Source organism: Myotis daubentonii, chromosome 3 (assembly GCF_963259705.1).
Source record: "Myotis daubentonii chromosome 3, mMyoDau2.1, whole genome shotgun sequence".
Lineage (NCBI taxonomy): Eukaryota > Metazoa > Chordata > Mammalia > Chiroptera > Vespertilionidae > Myotis > Myotis daubentonii.
The window spans coordinates 186734743-186757814 of record NC_081842.1 but is presented as its reverse complement, the minus strand read 5'-3'; the positions used below and the strand labels follow the sequence as shown (position 1 = coordinate 186757814).

General features: G+C 37.1%; 1 protein-coding gene across 5 annotated transcripts in view; it reads right to left on the bottom strand.

Moving 5' to 3' along the window:
* Positions 1-23072, bottom strand: part of SPATA6 (spermatogenesis associated 6) — a 52653-nt gene that overhangs the window by 18874 nt on the left and 10707 nt on the right. For 4 of the 5 annotated variants that reach the window (XM_059689653.1, XM_059689650.1, XM_059689654.1 and 1 more), the window contains exons 4-8: positions 17256-17297; positions 16166-16290; positions 10909-10989; positions 5570-5863; positions 1511-1598 (exon numbers count right to left, since the gene is read on the bottom strand). In XM_059689653.1, coding sequence (XP_059545636.1) covers positions 1511-1598; positions 5570-5863; positions 10909-10989; positions 16166-16290; positions 17256-17297 — 630 coding nt within the window. Of the gene's footprint in view, positions 1-1510; positions 1599-5569; positions 5864-10908; positions 10990-16165; positions 16307-17255; positions 17298-23072 lie in introns of all 5 variants that reach the window. The other variant, XM_059689655.1, reaches the window with a different exon arrangement.

Below are 23072 nucleotides of genomic sequence, written 5' to 3'. Positions count from 1 at the left end.
AGAGTTCCATCCTATCTAATAAAAGAGAAAAATGGTAATTGGCGTACGACGATACCCTTTTCATTGGCTAATCAGGGCTATATGCAAATTAACTGCCAACTAAGATTGGCAGTTAACTGCCAACAAGATGGAGGTTAATTTGCATATGTAGGCACAATGCAGGGAGGCGAAAGGGAAAGCAGGAAGAAGCCCCCTGCCACTGACAGTGATCGGAAACCCAGGGGGAAGCTAAGAGCTGGGGGGCAGGACAAAGGCGGCCCTGGGGCCGCCTTTGCCCTGCCCCCCAGCCATGATCGGAGAATCAGGTGCCTTTGCCACCCTGGCCAGTGATAGCAGGAAGTAGGGGTGGAGCCAGTGATGGCAGCTGGGCACCGTCGAAGCTGGCAGTCCCGGGAGCTAGGGGTCCCTTAACTGGGCCTAAAGTGGAGCCCACGATCGCGGGGCCGCTGCAGCTGTGGGACCCCGCTGCCCGAGCCGGACGCCTCAGCCAGAGGCATTAGGCCTGGGCAGGGGCGGAGCCTGCAACCACGGGGACCTGGGGGTCCCCTGCCCAGGCCTGACACCTCTGCCGGAGGCCTCAGGCCTGGTTAAGGGGCCGATCCGGTGATTGGTGATTGGAGGGTGATGAGGGTCAACTCCTCTGGCCGAGGCATCAGGCCTGGGTGGGGGGCGGAGCCGGGGATTGGGGGTATATGATGGTCCCCTTGCCCAGGCCTGAAGCCTGGGTCAGAGGCATCAGGCTTGGGCGGGGGGTGGAGCAAGCGATCAGAGGGAGATGGGGGTCCCCTGCCCAGGCATGATTCCTGGGCCAGAGGCCTCAGGCCTGGGCGGGGGCCAGAGCCAGTGATCAGGGGGAGATGGGGGTGCCCTGTCCAAGCCTGACACCTCTGGCGAAGGCGTCAGGCCTGGGCAAGGGGCCGATCAGGCGATCGGAGGGTGATGGGGGTCTACGCCTCTGGCCGAGGCCTCAGGCCTGGGCAGGGGCCAGAGCCAGTGATCAGGGGGAGATGGGGGTCCCCTGTCCAAGCCTGACACCTCTGTCAGAGGCGTCAGGCCTGGGCAAGGGGCCGACCCTGCAATTGGAGGGTGATGGGGGTCAACGCCTGAGGGCTCCCAGTATGTGAGAGGGGGCAGGCTGGGCTGAGGGACACTCCCCCCCCGACACACACACCCAGTGCACGAATTTCGTGCACCGGGCCCCTAGTAATCAAATAAATTTAGAAATTGTTGAGCAAAACAAAGTCAAGTTATTGTTTTTTACTAGAAGGATCAGTCCTTAATATGTTAATACACATTTTGTATCTCAAAGAGGGAGATGGTTTATAGCAAGACAGAAATTCTATTAATTTTAGAGAGTACCTATATGGGTGTCCCATAGGTTATAAAAAATAGCACTATGCCATATCATCCAACAATACAGCAAAGATTGTTTTTTGTTAACTGTTACCAAGTGAAGGCTTGACTGTAGCCAAGGCAATAAAACAATGAAGAGAGAGAACCTATAGCTTACCATTGTGCATCCTGGACCATCCATCCCTTTCACAGTCTCTGCTAGAAGACCCAAATAAAGGATCAGCCCTGGGACTTGGGGGATCGACCTAGAAGAAGGAATTCAATGTCAAAAACAAAACAAAAACAAACCCACAAGAGCTTAAATCTTGTTTCAGTCCTATGACACCAGAAAATCAACTAAAGTACATAGACCACGTATCTTCAGGTTAATGTGGCAGTGACCGCATGGTTCAGCATGTTTCAAAGTCAGAGCATAATTGAGTATTTCGTTGTTCATTTTTAAACAAAACTGATATAAAGTTCCAGAAATTTTTAATTATATATTTGAGCCTATTTAGAAATGAACAGATATACAGTGGAAATATTCATTACTCCATTGCCTAGTTTGCCAAGTTTAAAAAACAGGAATCTACTTTGCCACATTTCAAAAACAAGTTTGGTCATTTGCTGCTTATCTCTTTAGTACATAGATTTTGAATTCAGTGTCTTTACTTGGCTGTGTTCAGAGCCCAGCATGCTAAGTGCTTTATAGCTTACAGATAGTAACAGTCAATCACATTTTCTAACCAAAAATAAAAAAAAAGTCAGTGATATAAATCTGTGTAAAAAAAGACAGCGCTACTCAGGAAAATTAAAAGCTCTGAATTAAAGTTCTAAAGAACAATACCAAGACTGTGAGAAGACAACCCATAGGAGAAAATACTTGCAAATTATCTGATATAGTAATATGTAGGCATTAATATGCAGAATATATAAACTTCTACAACTTAAAAACTCAGTTAAAAGTAGGCAAAGGACTTAGACATTTCTCCAAAAAATATAAAAATGAACAATAAGCATATGAAAAAAATGTTCAATAGCACTAATGGTTAGGTGAATGCAAATTCAAACCACAATGAGATAATATTTCATACCCATTAGGATTACTATTATAAAAAAACAAACACACACATATAAAAAAAACAACAGAAAATAATAAGGGTTTATGATAATGAGGGGAAATTAAAACCCATATGCATTTTTGGTGAGAATGTAAATTGGTGCAGCTAGTATAGAAAATAGTATGGAGGTACTTCAAAAATTTCAAAATCAAACTGTAATATGATCCAGCAATTCCACTTTTGAGTATCTACCCAAAAGATATAAAAGCATGGAATTGAACAGATATCTTGACACTGTGTTCACAGCAGTATTATTCACAATAGCCACTTATATGAGACACCCAAATTAGTAAAATTCAGTCTTTATGATAATTGGTAATTATCATATAATTGAAATGGTAATTGCCAGAGGCTATGTGGAAAGGGGAGTAGGGAGTCATTGTTAATGGGTACAGAGTTTCAATTTAGCAAGATGAAAAAAATTCTGGGGACAGATGGTGGTGATGGTTATCTAATAATGTAAATGCAGTTAATACCAGTACACTGTACACTTAAAAATGTTTAAAATATCCCTGCCAGCATGGCTCAGTGGTTGAAAGTTGACCTATGAACCGGGAGGTCACGGTTCGATTCCCACCCAGTCAGGGAATATGCCTGGGTTGCAGGCTTGATCCCCGGTGTGGGGCATGCAGGAGGCAGCTGATCAATGAGTCTCTCTCTCATTATTGATGTTTCTATCACTCTCTTCCTCTCCTTTCCTCTCTGAAATCAATAAAAATACATTTTTTTAAAAATGGTTAAAATAGTACATTATTTATTATTTATATTTTAGCACAATTTTTAAAAATTTAATTGAGGATCAAAAGATAAGCCAGAGATTGAGAAAAAAAATGTAAAAATCATACCTGATAAGATTCCAGAATCCTAAATATATAAAGAAAACTTACAACTGAACAACAAAAAGACAAACAACCTACTTGAAAATGGGCAAAAAACCTGAATAGAAAGTTCTCCAAAGAAAATATACAATTGGCTAACAAGCACAGGAAAAGATGCTTAACATCATTAGTCTTTAGGAAAATGCAAAACTCAACCATAATGATACACCAAACCCCTAGGATAGTTATAATAAAAAGAAAACAAAACGGAAAATAACAAGTGTTGTTAAGAATGTGGATAAATTGGAATTCTCACACATTGCTGGTAAGAATGTAAAACCATGTAGAAAACAGTTTGACAATTCCTCAACAAGTTAAACATAGAATTACCTAATGGCTCAGCAATTTCACTACTGGGTATTAAAACAATTAGGAATTAAAACAGGCATTCAAACAAAAGCATCTGTACAAATGTTCATAAAATCACTGTTGGCACAACCAAAAGGCAAAAAAACAACACCCAAATTCCAATCAACAGCTGATAAATGAAATTTGTTATGTATTCATACAGTGGGTTATTATTCAGTCACAAAAAGAATCAAGTACTGATACATGCTACAACATGGATGAAAACTCAGTAACACTGTTCTAAATGCAAAAGCCAAGCACAAAATGCCAATATTGTATGAGTCTACCTATATGAAATGGCAGGATAGGAAAAGCCAGACAGATAAAAGGCAGATTAGTGGTGGCAAGGGACTGGAGGAAGGGAGGAGTGGGAAGTGAATGCTTAATGAGTACAGGGTTTTGGTTTAGGATAATGAAGTTCTGGAACTAGACAGTTGTGACAGCTGCAGAACAATATGAATGCACTTAATGCCACTAAATTATATGCTTTAAAATGACTGAAATGGTAACTCTGCATGTGTTTTACCACAATAGAAAAACACAATTATTCTGCATAAATAAAATCCTATCTTGATAAATGAAAAAGAAAAAAATGCGCTTTAACTCTTTTAGAATGGTGTGCCAGTCTATATGGGGGCATGCTAATGATTTCTTGAAACTGCTCCATATTCTTTAGGCTATATTTCATACAATATAGCTGTGAAACTTTAATGTCTTTCCTAGAAGTGTTAACATTTTGCATATGCATGTAACAAATTAAAATTTGGTTTGGTTATCAATTTATTAAGTGCTTTTAAAACCATGAATGGCTATGGGAGTGGGGTGGGGAGACATGCCTATATTTATAAATACAACTAGAAAAAAATCCGATTTCCTATACAATAAGGCAAGCAATTTTCTAACTGTATGCATTTCTTTCTCTTCATTAGAAAGCTGAGGAAAATCACTTTCATAAAAATGTCAAGGTTTATACAAGCCATCTTAGAATTATTCTATTTTGAACACTGATGTGAAAAGCAACAATAGAATAAACATTTTAAGAACGGTTATTTCCCTAATATTTATATGGCTAACCCCCAAAATATTCCCGGTTTTCTTTGTGCACAGCCACCTAGGATGTCCTTCTTTTCAATTTAATTTACAATTGAGGGTGGATATAAAATTAAAAGCTGCTGAAACTGCCATCAAACAAGCAAGTAAACATTATCTGGATATTGTTGATACACACCACCACACAAAAATCTTATCAAAACTTATAAATTCTAAAGAAATAAGACTAATGGAATAGTAATAGTTTAAACTTAGACCATATGAAAAGCAGGTTTTTGTATAGAAAGATTAGAACTTTGCTACCCTTAAGTTAATGCTCTTCACTTTCCAAGGCCTTTCCATCGCCGTCAAATAACGATTTGCTTCAAAGATCCATTCATTGTATAAGGTTTACCCAGGAGACATGATTTTAAAGAAAACTTACTTTCCATTATAATTTTTAAAAAGGCTGGGGGAGAATAGAGGGGGGTCTTCCTTTTCATAAAGACAACTAAGTCCTCTTTTAAAATTCTACTCTGCCATTTTAGTGCTAACATCAATTACATCTAAGTTCAGTCAGTACAGTTATTATGCTGTACACAGTATAAGAAGAAAGGAAATGGGTACTTAGAGGATTTAATACGGCATTCACAGTGGAGCTTGATCTTCGTCAGGTTTAAAAACTGACAAAAGAATGTTCTTTTATTCCCAGTTAATGTTCCATTTTAGATTGCTGGGCTAACAGTTCAGGAAAGAAAATTATTAACATAGGCTAGAAATTGAAAGAAGTTTTAAAATAATATTTTCATGAAAGAACAGATTAGTTCAGTTTCAAATGGAAATGTTTAAGAGAACACATACATGTCTAATCACAAATGGAGGCTTATCTGTTTCTTTTTTGAACTCATAGGGTCCCAGATTTAAATGGGCCAGCCGCCGCCTGGTGTCTTCAGATAGCTCACACATGCGTCTTTTTGTGTAGGGAGATGGAGAGTGTGATTTTGAAGAAATCGTAGGCTGTTCGTAGTTTTTTGCATTTACACAATATTTACTTCTCTCAGGTGACTTGGATTTTTTCTTTTGAGATCTTAATGTTCTGGTTTGCAGTCTGCCGTGTGATTTTTCAACTGGAGCCGTATGGAAAATATATTTATCCTAAACATAAAAAATAAAAATAAACTTGGGTAGAAGATAGATAAATGTAAATAGATATATATTTTAAAAATAAATTTATAGCAGTATACTCTATCAAAGCCAATTAGATTAGTCTTTCCTATTTTTGCATATCCTGAGGGAAGTCAAACCCAAATTCTCCTAGAAAACTCTTTGTCGAGAAGTCAATAAAGTTTACTATATGAAACTTCCTTCTAAGTTTAACAAGTACTTTATGAAAATGAAAACCCAATACCTAATCATTTGAAAAATCTAGGAAACAAAGTCAGAATAATTATTTTTCAGTACACTAAAAAAAAAATTAATGCTAACATTGATTTATTGTTTATAATTAAGTATTTAAGTAATTAGATATATAATTTAAGAGGGTTTACAGTAATGTTAAAAATACACATGTCTAATTGATTATGAGATCTTTATGGAGAAAACTATTAAAATAAGTTTCATTCAGAGTGCTATGATTATAAATATATAGACGTATACAATGTAAAAATCTGAAGAACAAGTTTTCATGAAATGTATTACTTAAATTATGCAAGGTGATTAGGATTTTAAGATCTCCACCAAACTATCCTATATAATAAAGAGGTAATGTGCAAATTGACCCTCACTCTGTCAAGCTGTCAAAAGATGGCTGGCTATGCCCACAGTGGAGGCAGGGTTCCCATAACACAAGATGGCTGCACCCACAGTAGAGGCAGGGTTCCCATAACGAGCCATAACAAGTGATCAGCAGGGACCTGAGGCTGCGCCCTGCCCCCCCTGCCCCTTATAGAGAAAGGGGAAATAGCAATATTAAAATATTTCCTCTAATTAATTCCCTTTTAATGTGCACACATTTCATGCACTGGGCCACTAGTAAATTTATAATTCAACTAGAGGCCCGGTGCACAACATTCATGCACTTGGGGGGTGGAGGGGTATCCCTCAGCCTGGCCTGTGCCCTTTAGCAGTTGGACATCCTTAGCGCTGCTGCAGAGGCAGGAGAGGCTCCTGCCACCACTGCTGCGCTAGCCAGCTGTCAGCCTGACTTCTGGTTGAGCAGTGCTCCCACTGTGGGAGCACACTGACCACCAGGGGACAGCTCCTGTGGTAAGCGTCGCTCCCTGGTTGTCAGTATGCATCATAGCGACAGGTCATTCCGTCGTTCGACCAATTTGCATATTACCCTTTTATAATATAGGAGGATGACAGATAACCGTACCAACTTAATTCTAGTTCCACATTTGTTATAAAAGTAAAAATGTATAAAAGACATATAAGAAACTTTAATGATTAGCATTCTATCTTTTAAAAAATTAGTTATCAGTCTACATTTTTTAAAATGTGACTCTTTCTAAATTTTTTGCATTATTAAGATAACATTTTATTTAGTCTCTGCCTTATAAATGCATTAAAAGTTGGGTTACAAGTAAATAAGACCTCTTCACTCATTTTCTAGAATTATGAGCTTTCCAATATTAGAAAAAATGGGCAGTTGAGAATCTTTAATGTCCTCCTAACTTTAATCACTTTAGAAAACCATCAATCCTACCCCGCTTCCTACTTTCTTAATCCCCTTCCCTATTTGCTGAAGGTATCTATTCTAAGAAAATAAAATAAAAATGTGAAATAAAAGGGAGAAAAATAAAATATTTTTTAAAAGTAGATAAACAGGAAAAAAATATATTTTCCTAATTGAAAAAATAAGTCCATGAGTTTCATACAAACCAACAGCAACAGATTATTTCTTCATCATCATTGGCTCTTGGCCCTTCTCCCACCCTGTTCAGTGACTTTGACAAGTAATTCAGAATTTTTCTACCTTATCCCAGTTCATCTACCTCTATGACATCACACTGACTCACAAAGGCAGGAATGGCAACACATGAAAGGACCTTTAAGGTTTAATAAAATGTTCAAGCAATGAACTTTTCTAAGACCTTGGACTGTGACTTTCTATTTCTCAGCTTTAATTATCTTCTAGTTCTTTGTTTTAGATTTCATCATTATGCAGATCCATTGCGTCCCAAACTCTGAAATCCCTTGCTCACCAAAACTTTTTCCTCAACCTACTTCTTTTATTCTCCCTGAATCTGTTACTTGCCCTCTCAACCCTTCAGTCTCTAGACCTCATTCCCCCAGACCTTCCTACATTTTTAGTACCTCTTACCTCCAGACCCAGATGAGCCCATGATCACCCACTTTAGCAAAGCTGTAAAGTTCCTACTTATCCACCTCTTATTATACCAAAGCTAAAGTAATTAACCCTACCTTCTTTTTTCATTTTTTTGAATGTTAAGTACTACTAGAGGAAGTTGTAAATAGTGGTATATCTACTATAGATACCTCCTGTCTAAGTCTCCTCACTCCTTAATGCATCCTATTAATGCCAATAAAACTCAACGCAAGTGCTGTTTATACTGCTCCTTTGGCCAACAGCATAATAGCACATAAGACACAGAGACCTGAAAAATGCTTGCTGTCTTTTACTCCTAAGTACCTTCCTGCCACTATGTGGTAAAACCAAACTGAGCTGAGTTAGTCTACAAGATGATAAGAGTCTGTGGCCATTGCCCCAGCTGAAATAAAGCAAATTGTCAGAAATGTAAAGTCCCTTCTTGGACCAAAAAGGCAGCCAACTGAGAAAGATGTGAATGAAGCCACTCCAGATCATTCAGCCCTAGCCTAGGCAGTCCAGACCAAAAGAATCACCAGCCAATCCACAGAACTGTGAGAAACATTGTTTTAAGCCACTAAGTCAGTGTAGCTTTTTACACAGCAAAAGCTAGTTGACATAGCAGATTAACAAACATTAATAAAGCTTCTACTGATATTTAACTAATAATAAATTCTACTTTGCAGTTGGTAAAAAGAATAAGTAGAAAACTAGTTTTATTCCAGAAAATCACAATAATATGCTCTTTTTTTCCAGTAAATCTAATTGGTGACAAAACATCCAATTTGAAAATGTGCCAAAAGAAATAAAGATCCTTATAAACATTGTAAACCTCAATAATCTCAATAATTTTTATGATTTTATGGATTCCTCCCTTAACAATAAAAGTGGTTTGTCTTATTCTTATATTTGAATCTGAAAATGATGCTTTAAAGCTGTTAAAATTTTGTTACTAATATTCACTTTTTTAAAAAAAGTAGATTTATTACATTTTCAAATAAGTTCAAATAAGATTACAATTCTGGCTGTTAACATTCATAATTTTAATGTAAATGTATATACTCTTTGGGCCCACCACACAATGTTTTCTATTTTATATTTCAACTATTATCTTCTCATCTCTCCCAATTATCCCAATTAAAATAACCTAGTAACAGCCACAAAATTCATTAATTAAATATTATGTGCCAGGCAAATTCTCTAATCCTCTAATTTAACCTTTAAAATAGCCTTATGAAAAACCTGAACCCAGATCTGTCTGACACTAAAGCCTATTCTCTTCCATCTCTGTTTGAAGAACAAATGACAAATATTGAAATAGCATGTTAAGACAAGTCTTCCCAAATGTTTATGAGGAAAATGTTAGTTCAGAAGTCCAATGAAGTACTAATGGGGAGAGGAGACTCTGGGGACAGTTTTACATTTCAAAAGGTCTCTTCCACCAAGCTGTACACTTAGAACATATGTACTTTTCTGTGTATATGCTATACTCCAGACAGAAAAAGACTTTTTTTTTTTTTTTTTTTTGCTTTTGTTGAAAAAGACTTCTTTAACCACCCTCTAAAATGGCATATCATCTTAATGTGGAGAGAAAGATGTTGTCTGAGTCCATGTAAGACATTTCTAACAATTTACAACTTCTAACAAGTCAAAAGCACATCTCTACATTCAGTAAGTATAAATTGTTAGAACTCTAACAACTGTGTTTCAGCTTGCATTTAAAAAAGACAAATAACTACAGCCGAACTCTGATGTAGTAAATATCTTGCTAAATAAAATATGATCCCTTTGATAATTTTATAACTATATTTTACCTTTCTTAGCTTAAGTCAGAGTTATCATCTTCAGCAAATCTCTAAAACTGATAATGCAGTAAATTAAGACTCCACTCTTTCCATCGTAGGCCCCGTCCTGCCCTGCTTGAGCCCTCAGGCCTTTATATATCACTGGCTCTTCATCATAGGCTGGTCATTGTTACCTGGTCATAATGCAACCACATATGAGTGATGCCTAGGCAGTAAGAGATAAGCACTGGACAAGGTAGCAAGATGACCCTGGTGATTCAAGAAGTTAGACCAGAATGGAATATTAGAGCCGGATATCTCAGTTTACTAAAGGCAGTTTTCAAAAATATAGAAGATACTTAGGCTGGAGTGTCCAAGGTTCACTTGATCTGATAGTAACAGTAACCTTGCCAAACTGAGCAATAGTCCCTTAAGGAATTAGAGATACTCAAGAAAACATAACTCACTAAACACCAATATCCCAGCCTGAGACCTCAGTCATATTTGCTAAAAAGGTATCCTTGGAATGTTCTGCAGTAACCTTTATCCTCTGTAAGATTTATAGAAGCCTCCAATTTAGTTCTCGGGGGATGTCTTGATCTCAACATCTTTCTGACAGCCTCATTTCTTGGCATTAAAGAAAGGCCCATAAAGTTGTTTTTTAAAAAAATAAAAATAAAATAACATCCTGGCACCATCTATCATGTGTAGCAGACCTTTCACTCTCACATTTATTAAGATGTAGCCAAAGAACATATGTAACATATATGCATAACTCATGGACACAGAACAAGAATGTGGTGATGGCAAGCGGGAAGGGGTGGCAGGGGGTGGGTGGAGTTGGGCAAAGTTGGGGAGGAGAAATGGGGACATCCATAATAATGTCAAAAATAAAAATAAAGTTAAAAAATGTTTTTAAAAAAATGTAACCAAACTGCTAAAACCTATGATAATTGTTTTACCTAAACTAAAGATTGACCAAAAAAAGTGAAAACAGCTGCAGTAAAATAATAATAATACTGTTTGCCAAATGCCCATAAATATGAATAAATAAAGTAAGCCATTAAATACTTTAAGTGACTAACCTGAGTTCGGCACTTCCTTGAACTTATCAGACATTCAGTAATCACTGAGGTTGTAGAAAATTCCAGCTTTGGAGCAATTCCCTGAGGGGGGAAAGAAGTATTTTTAGACATTTCAATGTTTTGTTGTTGCTGTTAATCCTGACCTGAGGATATTTTTCCATTGATTTTTAGAGAGAGTGGAAGGGAGGGAGAAAGAGAGAAAGAAACATCAATGTCAGAGAGACACATCGATTAGTTGCCTCCTGTACATCCCCTGACCAGGGCCAGGGATCGAGCCTGCAACCTAGGTAAGTGCCCTTGACTGGAATTGAACCTGAGACCCTTCAGTCTCTAGACTGACACTCTATCCACAGCCAAACCTGCTAGGGGCTAGACATTTAAATTTTTATAAAAAGATATTAGTGATGAAAATATGACCTAAAGTAACAGACACTTGTCAAGTTTCAGAGGATTCATTGGCACTTCTTAGTGAAGATAAAGACAACATTGTGATGCTAACTGTTAGCTGGAAGCAGTTTCACTGTCTGTGATTCACTTACAAGTTGATTATATTACTTTTATGAAATAAATGATACACTTTTTAATTTTTAAGTATTTCCCTGTCAAATTTCTTTAAAGATTTTTAAACTATGATGCAATATTAAAGTCACAGATATATGAAAATACTTAATGGATTTTAGCTCTTTTTATTTTTACAACTAAACTCATATCTAACTACATAAACAAGAAATACTTTGGGTAGTCTCTTCATGTTAAAAAAAAAAAAATCATAGCTCCTGGATATGCAGTTGTCGAAAATAAGAAGAATCTGTTCCGATTCCTCCAACATTTTTTCCCATAATGTAGCTTACATTCAGATCTATTTACTTTTTTTGAGATAAGTGAAGACAAATGGTGAAATTCAAAGGAACAGTCACAAAGCACCTGAGAAAATATTTGGAAGCACGCAAGTTATGCCTTCACCAAAACATTCAAAGATATTTTCTGTTCTCAGTGCAGCTTCTCTCTAATATAGATAGAAGTCAGAAATTGACCAAAGGTGCCTACATTTGTCCTCTACAAACCCAGCCTTGGACCTACTAAGTTTGAAGTTTCAAACATCACACACGCTACAGAAAAACAATTCTGACTTGCCTAAAAATTAAGTGAACGATTGTTTTTCTGCAAACATATCTATTATTAATAATATCCATTATGTTTCTTTGTTATCTATTACTGATAACATATTGCTTAGCACTTTAAAACATCAGTAAGCACTTATCACCTCACATAGTTTCTATGGGGCAGGATTGTGTAAGATGCTGAACTGAGTGGTTCTGGCTCAAAATCTCTCCTGAGATTGCAATCAAGATGTCACGTGGGCTGCAGTCACCTGAAGGCTTTACTGGGACTGGGGGGTTTGCACCTAGCTAGAGAAGCTCATTCACAGCTTTGGCTGAAGGCCTCGGTTCTAATCTAACTTTCAGCAAGGACTCAGCTCCACATCAAACAAACCTCTCCACAGGCTGCTTGAGTGTCCTCCTGACATGGCAGCCAGTTCTCCCAAGGCAGTGATCCAAGAGCAAAGCAAGGAGGAAGTCAGGATCCTTGTTATGGTCTCAGAAGTAAAACACTCATGTTTCTGTCATATTCTACTTGTTAGATCCACTAAGTACAGCGCACAAATAAAGGAGCTAGGCCAACTTTTCAATAGAGGAGTACCAAAAATATGTGGACATGTTTTAAAACCACTGTAGTCTGCCCTCGTACCACAAAGTACTTGCATTCCTCTCATGTTTAAACTAAATCCAAAGGGAGGGAGGGAGGGAGGGAGGGAGGGAGGGAGGGAGGGAGGGAGAGAGAGAGAGAGAGAGAGAGAGAGAGAGAGAGAGAGAGAGAGAGAGAGAGAGACAAGTCCCAAATCCATAGGGCAGGCTGAAACTCAGGCTAAAGTTGGCTGGGAGCTCAGGCAGTTTCTATGCTACTGTCTTGAGGCAGGACTCCGTATTCTTCAGGAAACCTCAGTTTTTGCTCTTCAGGCATTCAGTTAATTGGATGAGGTTCACCTACTGGTACATTATCAAGAGCAATCTCCTATACTTAACACATTACAGACCAGTAGTTTTATTGCTAGCTTTACCCAGTGGCCAGATAAGTTTCTATTGAACGAGCACAGAAAACGTTTTACATAAATGTTAAATGCACGCTTTAAAATTAAATACCCATTGCATTTTGAAGTTATTTATTACATGTTCTTACAAGCGAATATCTTTTTTTAAATATGATACTTTGTAAAACACTGTGTAATATGAAGTGGAACTAAACAAAGCTGGCAAATTCTCGTGATCCGTCCACAATGTTTTAAAATAAACTGATTGGAAATATTAATAACATCTACAAATATCTTCACAGTAATACCTAGACTACTGTTTGGCCAACAACAGGGTGCCATAACCTAACCAAGTTGATATATAAAATTATCACGCCGTCTCAAATGTCACTCTATGAAGTCTAAATAAGATGCGATTCATTCATTCAATTCAATCAAGAGGCATTTAAGTACCTACTCCCAGCAAAGTATTGTGCTAGGAGTGCTCACAGAACTCAGAATAACAGTTTGCTGTTACCATATAAAGGATATAGATGAACACCTGGATGGAAGATACTTGCAGGGCAAAGTATGTGAGGATACATATCTCCCATGCCATCTCTGGGCACATCACTCTTCCTGCTCCTCTCTCCACATGTTCACCAACCTGGAAGATCTCTGAACCCAGTCCTTTTGGGTATTTATGGAGCCTCATTACATAAACATGATTGACTAAATCATTGGCCATTGGTAACTGAACTCAATCTCTAGCCCCGCTAACCGCCCTAGAAGTCTAGGGTGGGGCTGAACGTTCCAACTCTCTTCCTTAGGTTACCTAGGGGCTTTCTAGAAATCATCTAAGCCCAGCCTGTGTGGCTCAGTGGTTGGGTGTTGATCAATGAAGCAGAAGGTCACGGGTTCAATTCCTTATCAGGGCATGTGCCCAGGGTTGCAGGCTTGATCCCCAGTAGGGGGTGTGCAGGAGATAGCAGATCAATGATTCTCTCATCATCATTGCTGTTTCTATCTCTATCCCTCTCCTTTCCTCTCTCTGAAACCAATAAAAATAAATCACCTAGCCCTGACCAGTTTGGCTCAGTGGATAGAGCATCAGCCTGCGGACTCAAGGGTCCCGGGTTCGATTCCAGTCAAGGGCATGTACCTTGGTTATGGGAACATCCCCAGTGGGGGGTATGCAGGAGTCAGCTGATCAATGTTTCTAACTCTCTATCCCTCTCCCTTCCTCTCTGTAAAAAAAAATCAATAAAATATATTTTAAATAAATAAATAAATCACCTAATTAACAATGATATAATGACTTAGAAATTCTAAGGGTTTTGGGAGCTCTGTACCAGAAAGGGGATGAAGACTAAATATTTATTTATTATAAATCACAATATCACAGTCTCACCGCCCCAAATTAATTCTGACCCCTGCAGTAAAAAAGCTGATTTTCCTGCCCAGCCCCAGGTTTGGTAAAGCCACAATTCTCAGTGGCCACATAGGGTGTGGGAGCAGTCCCAGGCAAGAAGGCCACATATTCCTGCCATTTTTACCCAAAGCTTTAGCAGTTATTCAAGCATAAACCCTCTTATTTTATTTTTTCCATCACCCTTAATCCCCTCTATGCCTTCTTCTCTCTCTGCGCCCCCCCCCCATCATCACCACACCAAGCATAAACACTCTTGATCTGTTTTGTCTTAATTGCCTTGCCAGTCAGCTTCCAGTGTCCTTAAACTGCTGTTTGTGACAATTTTGTCCAGTTTTATATTTATTTTGTGTGGAGAGAGGAATTGGCCAACCTCTCTCTTCATACCACCATTAACCAGAAGGCCCACGTTATATATTGCCTTAGCAATGCAATATCTTCTGTATATATAAAATAATAACTCAAATTAAATTAAGAAAGATAACTGTTAATGGTCCACACTCTTATGTCTATATTGCCAGTTTGGTATAATACAGCACTTTAAATTATTTTTAAAAGATCATAATTTAAAATCAGGTACATTTTTCATTGCAAGTTTCTTGACAGTTGCTGAAACATCTTTGAAGACTTTCCCAGTACAGAAAGAAGGTCTAATGGGCACTGACAATATCCCAAAGGAGGTATATGTCCATAGATTTGCTAATTAGTCAAATTCTGTACTTTCAGCAAGCTGAAGTTGCTATTTCCTAGGATGGAGCATATCATCAACTCACCCCATAGGAGAAATTACTTAATTCACCATATTGACTCATATATTACCCCACTCTCCTTACTCAGATTACTCTAGTATATTATAAAGTTAGTAAAAAATGTCCAAATTATTTCAAGCTAGATAACTTTTGCTTTTTTCTTCTTTGAAACAGCAGAGGCTCTCCTCAGCTTCTCTAAAAGAAGAACATTTTCAGGGATGAAAATATTTTGAAATCATCCAATGGAAGCTGAAGGAAGTTGGAAGAAGGATGGGGAGTGTATTGTCATAATGCAGCTTACAAATATATATTTCCATTACATGAACATACAATGATAATCTATCTAAATTCCTTCTAAAGAGCATTTCAATGTTTCACTATTATAAACAGTGCAATACATGAACATTCCTAAGAAGACTCTCAGTATACCAGTGAAAATATATCTCTAAGATATATATTTAGAACATCATAGGCGATGAGAACCCTTGCCTTTACTAAATAATTCTGAATTGTGATTGTTCCCATTTGCATGGCATAGCAGCATTAGAGTTTTCTTTTTTCACCCTTTTGATATTGTGAGATTTATTAAATTTTATCATTTTATGGCTATACAAGTGAAGTCACATGGTTGTTTTAATTAGGATTTCCTTATTTAATGTTAATGAGATTGAGCATCTTTCCAAATGTTTACTGGTCATTCTTTTGAGGGGACAAAAGAGAGAAGAGAGACAGACAGAAATAGTGGGAGGAGGGGTAAAGAAAGGAGAGAAATGTGAATATAAAGCAAAACAGCACTTAAAAATTTTGGATGGTAGATGCATGGGTTTTGCTGACTTATTTTCATTTAATTTCAGTATGTTTAAAATAACACCAAAATTTCAGAAAATCATTATGTTTAAACCAAATTAAACTTTGAATTAGTTCCTCACATTTCAGGTATTGAGGGTTTGGTGGTGGTTTTTAACACTGATCCTGCATTACAAATCAACTCAGAAAATAGTAAGCACTTACTCGAAGGCCAGAAATCCTCCTCATGGTAACCTGGCGGTTTGAATCATGGTGCCCAGAAAGTTGGTTTGGACCCGGGAACATGAAATCTCGTGTATTTTCCTCATAGGTAGACAGTGTTTCACCCACTACAAGAAAGATATCCTGTGATTCAAATTATAACAAAATATTCTATTTAGAAACCAAATTATCAGGCACAATATATAAATGCCTGACGCCTTACTGAAATACCTGCTTCAGGGTCATAGTTTTATTCTTTGAAAAGAAAATTAAAGTTATGTTCAATAGATTAACACATTTCCTTATTCAGACATGCAGCACATATTACTAATTATCCCTATCCCCTTTTGTAGAAGGGAGACTATTCATCTAAATTTAATGAGTACCTGTGGGTTCCTTAGAAAAAGAAGCTTTGTAAATGTATCAAGTTGCCATGACATTCACAGATCTGAAATTTAATTACAATCTCTACAATTTTTTCTATCTTCCATTATTTTCCACCTGCCACTGTAAGTTATTAGATTACATATTGAAAAAATATATAGAGACATTTTCTAGAATTTGTTATTATCTGAATTAGGTATATACTTAATATTCAAATTTTTTCAAGTAACTAGTTTTCAATAAATACAGTTTTCTATTTTTCACATAAATAAGTACTTGATTAAGACAGATTTCTTCTATAATTATAGATATCAATAATAGAAATAAAACTATCCTCCATATTGTAACTCTACCTATTCTAGGGATTTGTAATGTTTGCTAAATAGGTAAGGTTTTATTTCCCTCAATTTCCAATAGCAGTCAATAAATAAAAACAGATAACTGACTATCAAAAAAGCATATAGTTTTAGAAAAATCACAAAAACCTAACAATTTTTATGGAAGTCACAAAATATACTAGAATAATATCAGGATTTTTTTTCTTTGCTTTCAATTATTACTACTTATTCAATTTTATACATAGTGGACCAATACTAGAAACTCAACATTGTTCTTAATTTGGGAAGGAGGGAAAAAGATGAGATATTTAAAAAGCATTTCATTGAAATGGGCTCACATGTCGATTACCTTATCAAATATAATACAGTACCTGGTGGAACTAGTTGAATCAACTCAAACAATGCTGTATCATCTGAAAGTTTAACAAATGAATAACAAACAAACGTTAGTTACTTTATTTTAGAAGTATCTAAAAGTCAAAGTAATTGTTGGGTGGACTACGTGTGTGTGTGTGTGTGTGTGTGTGTGTGTGTGTCTGTACACACATATATATTGTTGATATGTTTCTTGTGGCTTTACTAATCTATAGTAGAGATTAACCCTCCACCCTCTGTGGGGTTTTCTTTCTGATTTTTTTAAGACTTTATTTTTTTTTTTTAGTGTAGTCTTACTTTTACAACACAATTGGCAGGGAAGCACAGAGATTTCCCATATATTCCCAGCCCCCAAACATGCATAGCCTCCCCCGTTATCAACATCACTCACAGGAATAGTACGTTTTGTTTTTTACCAAGGATGAACCTACATTGCCATATCATAATCGCCCAAAGTCCACAGTTTGCCATATTGTTTACTCCTTGTGGCATATATTCTGTGGGTTTGGACAAATGTATAATGACATATTTCCATCATTATAAATAATATAATTGATAGTATTTTCATCGCCTTGAAAAATCCTCTGTTCTCTCATAGCTTTTAATAATCTCATGAAGTAGAGGAACACAAATTGGAGTACCAAGGCCTTGGGAAGAGAGAGGAGAGACAATGGCCTGATTAACTAGCTAGAACTGGAACTTGAAAAGATAAACCGTAAGAGTAAAGAGTAAACTAAAAATAGTTATGTACTGAATGTTTGTAGTCCCTAAAATTCATATGCTGAAATCCTAACCCCCAATGTAATATTTGGAGTTTGGATTGTTGGGAGGTAATTAGGGCAAAGTCATAAATGGAATTAGTGTCCTTATAACAGAGACCCTAGAGAGCTTTCCTGCTCCTTCCACCATGTGAGAATACAGAGAGAAGATGGCCATCAATGAATAGAAAATGGACCCTCACCAGACATGGAAACTACTGATGTCTTGATCTGGGACTTTGCAAACTGCAGAACTGGGAGAAATACATTTCTATTGTTTAATAAGCCTCTGAGTCTATATTTGTTGTAGCAGGCCAAACATACTAAGACAGCCAACTAGTAACTGAAGCATAAATCTGAATCATACAAAATCCTATCTGAATTAAGGTAATCCAGAAATGCCCGTGTTCCCTAGCAATCGGCTGAAACAATCATAATTCTGGTCAGAAGGAAAATATCCTCATCTAAGGTTTCAAATTATTTCTATAATTTTTATATTCAAAGTCTGACATTCAATGAAAACTGACCAAGTCAGTAGAAAAAAATGAGTATTTGAATCGAAAACTAAGAGATCACAGAAAATAAAAGCATATAAATAGGAGATTCAGAAAAAAAAAGTTTATCAGACTGAGACTTAAAATATGCTTAATATGCTCAATAAAATAAAAGATTGAGAATGTTTAACAGCAAACTGGAGACCATTATAAACAACCAAATGGAAAATTTTTAACATAGAAATAAAATAACCTAAAATTAAACACCATGGATGGGTTTTATCAACAAATTACAAATGAGCCACAGAAAGCCAAAAGTTAGAGAACAGAGAAAGGAGAAAAAAGAGATAGAATGTCTGACACTGTAATTGGGTTTGCAAAGGAGAGCAGAGAAAGGGGCAAGGGAATATTTAAAAAGTTAATGTTTAAAAATGTATCTGAAGAAAGGTATCAAAATACAAACATCAAGCAGAATATATTTTAAAATGCACACACACACACACAGTTGGGCACATCAAAATAAAACTACAGGAAAACAAAGACATGAAATATTAAAAGGAACAAGTGGAAAATGACAGAATACCTCAGAGGAAGTAATAATAAAATTGACAGACGATTTCACAATAGAAACTAAGGAAATAAAAAGACAATGGAATAGTATTTTCTAAAGTCTGGAAGACAATAATCCCAGTATTTAGCAAAAATATCCTTTTTTAAGAGATGAAATAAATACACTGTTAAGATAAATAAAAATCAAGATGATCTACCACCAAAAGACAAATTAGAGAGTAATTATAAGAGTATTCTTCAGCCCTAGCTGGGTAGTCTACTAGTTAGAGCATCGTCCTGGGATGCCAAGGATGCAGGTTTGATGCCCAGGCACATACAAGAATCAACCAATGAATGCATAAATAAGTGGAACAACAAATCAGTATCTATCTATCTATCTATCTATCTACCAACCTACCTACCTACCTCTCATCTCTGTTTGCACATTCTCTCTCCCCTCTCTATGTAGCAGCCATGAGGGCCTCAGCCATGTGGACTACAACCAGGCTCCAAGTGCAAGCCGGAGTACTGGGTATGGAAACACAGCACTGTGGGAGAGCAGCCAGGAGCAGAGGCTAAGCTAGCTAGATAAGGGCAGAGACTGAACTGAACTGAACCAACGGCACAGAATTTCTGGACCCTGACCTTTCCTCTGGGCTCAATGAAGTCAGGGCTAGACTTCGTCCACAGCAGGACAGAGCTGAACCTGGGGCAGTCCTTTGTGTTTGCTCCAACTTTAATAAACCTGATTAGTACCGCACATCCTCCCATGCATGGTCCCTGAAATGCTTTTCTCACAAGGACCCCATTTCCACCAGCAACAAAAATACTCTATACCTTCTGAATCTATCAGCGACACAATGATTAACTGCCAAACAAAGTGAAGTAATGAAATAAATAGTGTAGGTTATATTGTTACTGAAATGCCTCAGCTATAAAGAAAAGGCCTGAAAAGTAATTGTTTGAGTTTGTTTAGTTTACATTCTATCATAAGAACACAGATTAACTTCTGAGAAAAACTATTTCCTAGTTTCTATAAAAAAACATTCTATTCCTTTGATTAAAAAACTACATTTTGGCAAAAATACTTCAGGAAGAAAGACCTTAAATTATTGAAGGAAATGCTTTATGGAAAAAATAATGCTGCTGGAAACCAACCCTAAGTTAATGTAAATTACATCTACTGGAACATGTAATTAACCTCATCTTATAGTTGCCCTTCATCTTATAACTAAGTAATGACAATTTTTCTCCTTCCTCTGTAGAACTTTCATTTTCATGTACTTTCAGTGTGAGTTAAAAATAAATGCACTGCAATAATACAGAAATCCTAGTCACAGGGAGCGAACCAAAAGCTACAGGAAATACCTTGAGAGAATGCCAGAAGGCTGTTAACCCTGGGTGTCAGCAAGAACGATAATAATTTTTTCTAAACACCAATTTACCTGCCCTGACTACAAAGGTGAAGATGAATTGGTTGGCATGCACTTGCCATTGTGAATTTAAAACACGCATCCTGAGTTCTACAAGTTCTCCTAAGGATCCAGGCAAGCATCTGTTCTCAGCCTTCAAATCTCCACCTGAGAGCATTTTAAACTCCCCAAACACCAGGTAAGTACCCATTCCCAGAAGCTGAAAAGCAGGGGCTCTAAGGAAACTGCCATTTTTCCCTACAGGCAAGAAAAAGCCCCAGGGACACCTAGTAATCGACTGCAGTATAAAGAAAGATCACATCTCCTCTTTATCCAAATGTTGAAGGGAATGAAGCCAGAGCAGCTATTATATTATAAATGTTCAAATACAAAATGTATTTCCTAACCAAAGAATTATGACACTACAAATAGGTATCTCTCAATAGAATAGTTCCAACACTCATAAAAATAATAGTGAAAGGTAGTTAATTATGATATTTTATTTAACTCCCTGGATATCAAATATTTAGCATGTGCCATGCACTGCCATATGCACTAGAGATATAGCAAACAAAACAGGAAAAGTTTCTGGTCTTATAAAATTGCCATTTCTAAAGAAAGAAAAAATAAAAAATAAATAACATAGCAGTAGGAAGAAACATAGGAAGATCACTCATCACTATTTGCCCTGAGCAGTACCCTTTTACACCTATTGTTTTGGTGGAAATATTAAAAGCATGCTATTTTACTCTCAAAATATTCTGGTGTAGAAAATATGAACACCCTAAAGATAATGAATGAGATCGAGATTGAGATATTGACCAAGGAAGGGCATGGAGACAGTGTTCAGTTGATCTCTTGCCAGGCTCCGCCTCCAGGCTCCGAGGCCAGTCCCTGTCCAGGATCCTCCGGCATGCTCTCTCCAGCGAAGTTCTTCTGCCTCTAGAGAACGTTCTGTGTAGGTTCTGTGCCTAGGCTCTGTCTCTCTTGGTCCTGTCTTCCAAGCCCTGTGTTCTGAGTTCTGTGTTCTGAGTTCTGTCTCTTTCTGTCTTGTTACAACTGTATTTATACCAGTTGATTCAATCCTATCAATCTCTATTACAAAGGTTAGGGCGTTTCTTATCTCCATTCCAGGGAGAAAAGATTATGTAGTTTAAGCATGATTGTTCGTAGTTAAAGGGATTAATTACCCGCCTGGCACTTAGTTGAGGGGTTTTATTCCCTCCCTAACTTCAGGGGAAAATCCCTACCTGGGGAAAACAACCTTTCTCAGAGACCTTGGTTAAAACACATAGTGCCAAGAAGGTGAGCAAACATATTAAGAACAGTATGCCATATATGCCAGGTCCCTTGAAACAGCAAGCATGGACCGGCTCCCGGCAAAAAGGTGATGCTATTTTAGCTACACTGGTGAGAAAAGGCTTCTTTTATGATGATGAATTTGAGCAGGGACTGGAAAGAAGTGAGGGAGCAAGCATTATGTTTATCATATGAACAGCTTTTTAGGAAGTGTATTTGTAGAAGTATAGTGTGTGTGTGTGTGTGTGTGTGTGTGTGTGTGTGTGTGTGTGTGTGTGTGTGTGTAACAGAATGTAACCCTTCAGTGAGAAAGGATGAAAATCCAGTTTCAACAAAAAAGTAGAAAATTGTCATTCTCTTTCTTGCCTAAAAATGGTTCCCAGTGTATAGTTTTAGCTATAACTAATTTTATTCTGATAAATTCCAGGATTAAAACCATCTCCTTGCCCTAACCGGTTTGGCTCAGTGGATAGAGCATCGGCCTGCAGACTTAAGGGTCCCAGGTTCGATTCCAGTCAAGGGCATGTACCTTGGTTGTGGACACATCCCCAGTAATGGGTGTGCTGGAGGCAGCTGATTAATGTTTCTCTCTCATGGATGTTTCTAACTCTCTATCCCTCCCCCTTCCTCTCTGTAAAAATCAATAAAATATATTTTTTTGAAATCTCCTTAAAGAGAATGCCTCTCTATGAATGTAAAATACCTCTATTATTTATTTAATATCATTGGCACTTAATATCATTTCCTATATCATAAATATACACTTCCCCAGCATCTTAGGTGATTCTGGGCCTCTGGAATTTCCTTATAGGTGTTAAATGGAACTGGTAAGTTCTCCAGTAATAACAATAATAATAACATACCTCCGATAATAAGGTACATTTTTAAGTGTTTACTGTGTGCCAAGAACTGTTGTAAGTGCTTTCTCTGATACCTCAGATAAAGACTGTTTACCAAACTGTCCAATTAAAAGGAGACTAGAATCTCCTTGAGCATTTGGACCATGCTTAACTTGCTTTCAGATAACATATTCTTCATTAATGGATTTTGGATTTCAGACAAACAGACAAACACACATTAGTTTTGTATGTTACATATAGGAAATAATATATGTGACTCACAATTCCTGTAGAGAATAAGTGGAAATTCTGTCTCTGTTTTGCTTGCTTGTTTTAGTTTTTAGATTCAATTATTGATAGATAAGTATTTTTATAACAGAAAAATTTCAGAATGACAAAATAATTATTTCTATACTTTCTAAGATACACAACTTCCCAGATACTGAGTAAAATGTTCATGAT